Here is a 2,291-nt window from a genome sequence, read left to right on the forward strand (position 1 = left end):
CGAAAACATTGGTGAATGCCACAAATTCTCCTAAATCACTCGTACGCACAATTTAAGAACAAATCTGTGCGTACGAACGGTTCTTGCATGAGGCCCATTGTTACAACGCATATTTCCTTACTTTTTATGCAAAGTTAATTAGATAAACACACACCTGGTCTTGGTGCAGCAGTCCTTGGTGCATGATGTTGTAGAAGTGTGTGAGAAAATCAGTGTTTGGGGAAACATCTTGTCGTCTTTTCATGATCCTGCAGATAAGTTTGTAGGCGTGAAGCTTCCCCTGCTTGTATCGCTCTGTCAACATGGTGGCCTTAAGCAAGACAGAGGACAAAAACGGAGTGAACATACAAATTATTTCATATTTTTGCACTATATGGTGAACAGTTTTAATACTATTTAATCTGGGAATTTAAATATTAGGAATTCTAGTTATTTCTGGTCCACACCCACCTTAAAAAGCCACGGGGTAAGGATTCTGAGTGGAGGGATCAGAACGGGAGGTGGGGGAGACGATTGGTTGTCCAAAGAAATGCCCAAATTATCTCTAATCTGAAATGAATAACACAATTTTATTTATTTATTTTTAACAATTAAATCCCTAGAAGAAAAAAGTATTTAAATAGTTGAGTTTATCACCTTGGCCAAGTTTTGCCACAGTTCGCACAAATAGTCGAAGACCTGAGCGTGAATTTCTGGGTCCTTGATGCCATTAACATCTCCCAGGATACCCAGCATCCTCCTCCACATGACCGTGGCAACATCTGCGTGCCATCCAGTTAGAGAACCGCCTGCCATCACACTGCAGTCCTCAGAGGGGAACTCGCTTGTTTCTAGAACAAATCAATAAGTCAGTCGGGGACTCTTGTTTCACTAAAAGCTGAAGTCTGACAGAGAACAATTTAGGTGATTTTTTATTTTTTATATACAGAATAACTGAATTTCTATTTGTGCAAGAAAAACATGTGTGTAAGCATTCTTATGTGCAAGATTATTACCCAGATCGTCAGGTGTCTGCAGGACAGAGTTGTGGAGTTTCTGGTCCAGCTGTAAGTGTGTGTGTGAGTGTGTGTGATCAGCGTGCTCGGCTGTCAGAGTGGCGGGGGAGGGGGTCTGGGAACGGGAGCCCCCGAGGGAATGCATAGGTGAGGCACTTTCAGAACCTAACCAAGAAATAGCACACGACACGGAAAAACTGATTCGTTTTGCCTCCGATCTTTGAAATAAATACGTTTAAAAGTTCTTTTCTTTTTAATGTTTTTGTTGACGTGTACATACCAGTAACAGTGACCGTGTGGCTGAGGCTGCTGGTCTCTGAGTCGATGTGAAGCGTCGTCAAACTGGCTACTTCGTGTTCCTCGCTGGCCAGACCTCCACCCAGACTATCCTGGTCCACCGAGCTGCCTCGACCACCTCCTCCAGACCCACCTCCTCCTCCACACGTATCTGAACTAAAAGCAAAATCTGCAAACCAAAACAAACAAATGCATATTAACCTTTAAGGTATGAAGTTAATTTAACCCATCAAATGCTGCTCTGAATATTGCTTTTTATTTTAATCACAAGGATCTCTTTAAAAAATGTCTTTAAACATTAAAACCAAAAAGACATTTTTACTCTACAATATTCTAAAGCAATAATATAATATTCTTAAGTAGATGAGGATAAAGATTTTTTTTAATCTAAAGCAGAGGTTCTCGAATGTTTTGGGTCTGGAGACCCCTTGCGAAGGTGAAAATTTCCAGGGACCCCTTCATAAACTTGATGCTGTTTTAAAAATAATTTATCCCTGAATGCTCTGGGAATAATTGTTTGATATGTTTGTTTTACTTGTACATGCTAAAAAAACTTAATGTAATTTTTGAGGACCCCCAAGCTACAGCTCATGGACCTCTGGGGGCCCTGGGTCCCCAATTTGAGAACCCTTGATCTAAAGAAGCCAAATGCAATTTTAAAACCATTTTAAAAGATTAAAAAAAACTTTTTTAATGAATATTCTTCATCAAACACTACATCCTCATTTCAAGCAATATGTTTTATTAGATACTATGTCTAAGTAAACATACAGACACATAAAAATCACAATTACCTCCTAGTTTCTAAAAAACCATGTCTAAGCAGAGCTGAATAAAACTACAAAAGGCAGAAAATTGTCTGCTTTTGTGAAACAGAGTTTAAAAATTCAAGAGACCTTCTTTCGGGATCTTTGACTGTCATAAGTTTATTTCATACTTTATTTTCTGGTGAAAACATTTCCCAGAATTCTAAAAATTATATAAATACTGAGAAAATAC

At 38.8% G+C, this 2,291-nt stretch overlaps 1 protein-coding gene across 6 annotated transcripts in view; it reads right to left on the reverse strand.

Annotated features, from left to right (window-relative positions):
- ralgapa1 (Ral GTPase activating protein catalytic subunit alpha 1) overlaps positions 1 to 2,291 on the reverse strand; it is a 64,480-nt gene that overhangs the window by 47,775 nt on the left and 14,414 nt on the right. For all 6 annotated transcript variants that reach the window (XM_014022372.1, XM_014022373.1, XM_014022375.1 and 3 more), the window contains 5 exons: positions 1,276 to 1,461; positions 996 to 1,160; positions 637 to 830; positions 451 to 549; positions 155 to 310 (listed from right to left, as the gene is read on the reverse strand). In XM_014022372.1, coding sequence (XP_013877826.1) covers positions 155 to 310; positions 451 to 549; positions 637 to 830; positions 996 to 1,160; positions 1,276 to 1,461 — 800 coding nt within the window. The remainder of the gene's footprint in view (positions 1 to 154; positions 311 to 450; positions 550 to 636; positions 831 to 995; positions 1,161 to 1,275; positions 1,462 to 2,291) is intronic.

Source organism: Austrofundulus limnaeus, unplaced genomic scaffold, assembly GCF_001266775.1.
Source record: "Austrofundulus limnaeus strain Quisiro unplaced genomic scaffold, Austrofundulus_limnaeus-1.0 Scaffold327, whole genome shotgun sequence".
Classification (NCBI taxonomy): domain Eukaryota; kingdom Metazoa; phylum Chordata; class Actinopteri; order Cyprinodontiformes; family Rivulidae; genus Austrofundulus; species Austrofundulus limnaeus.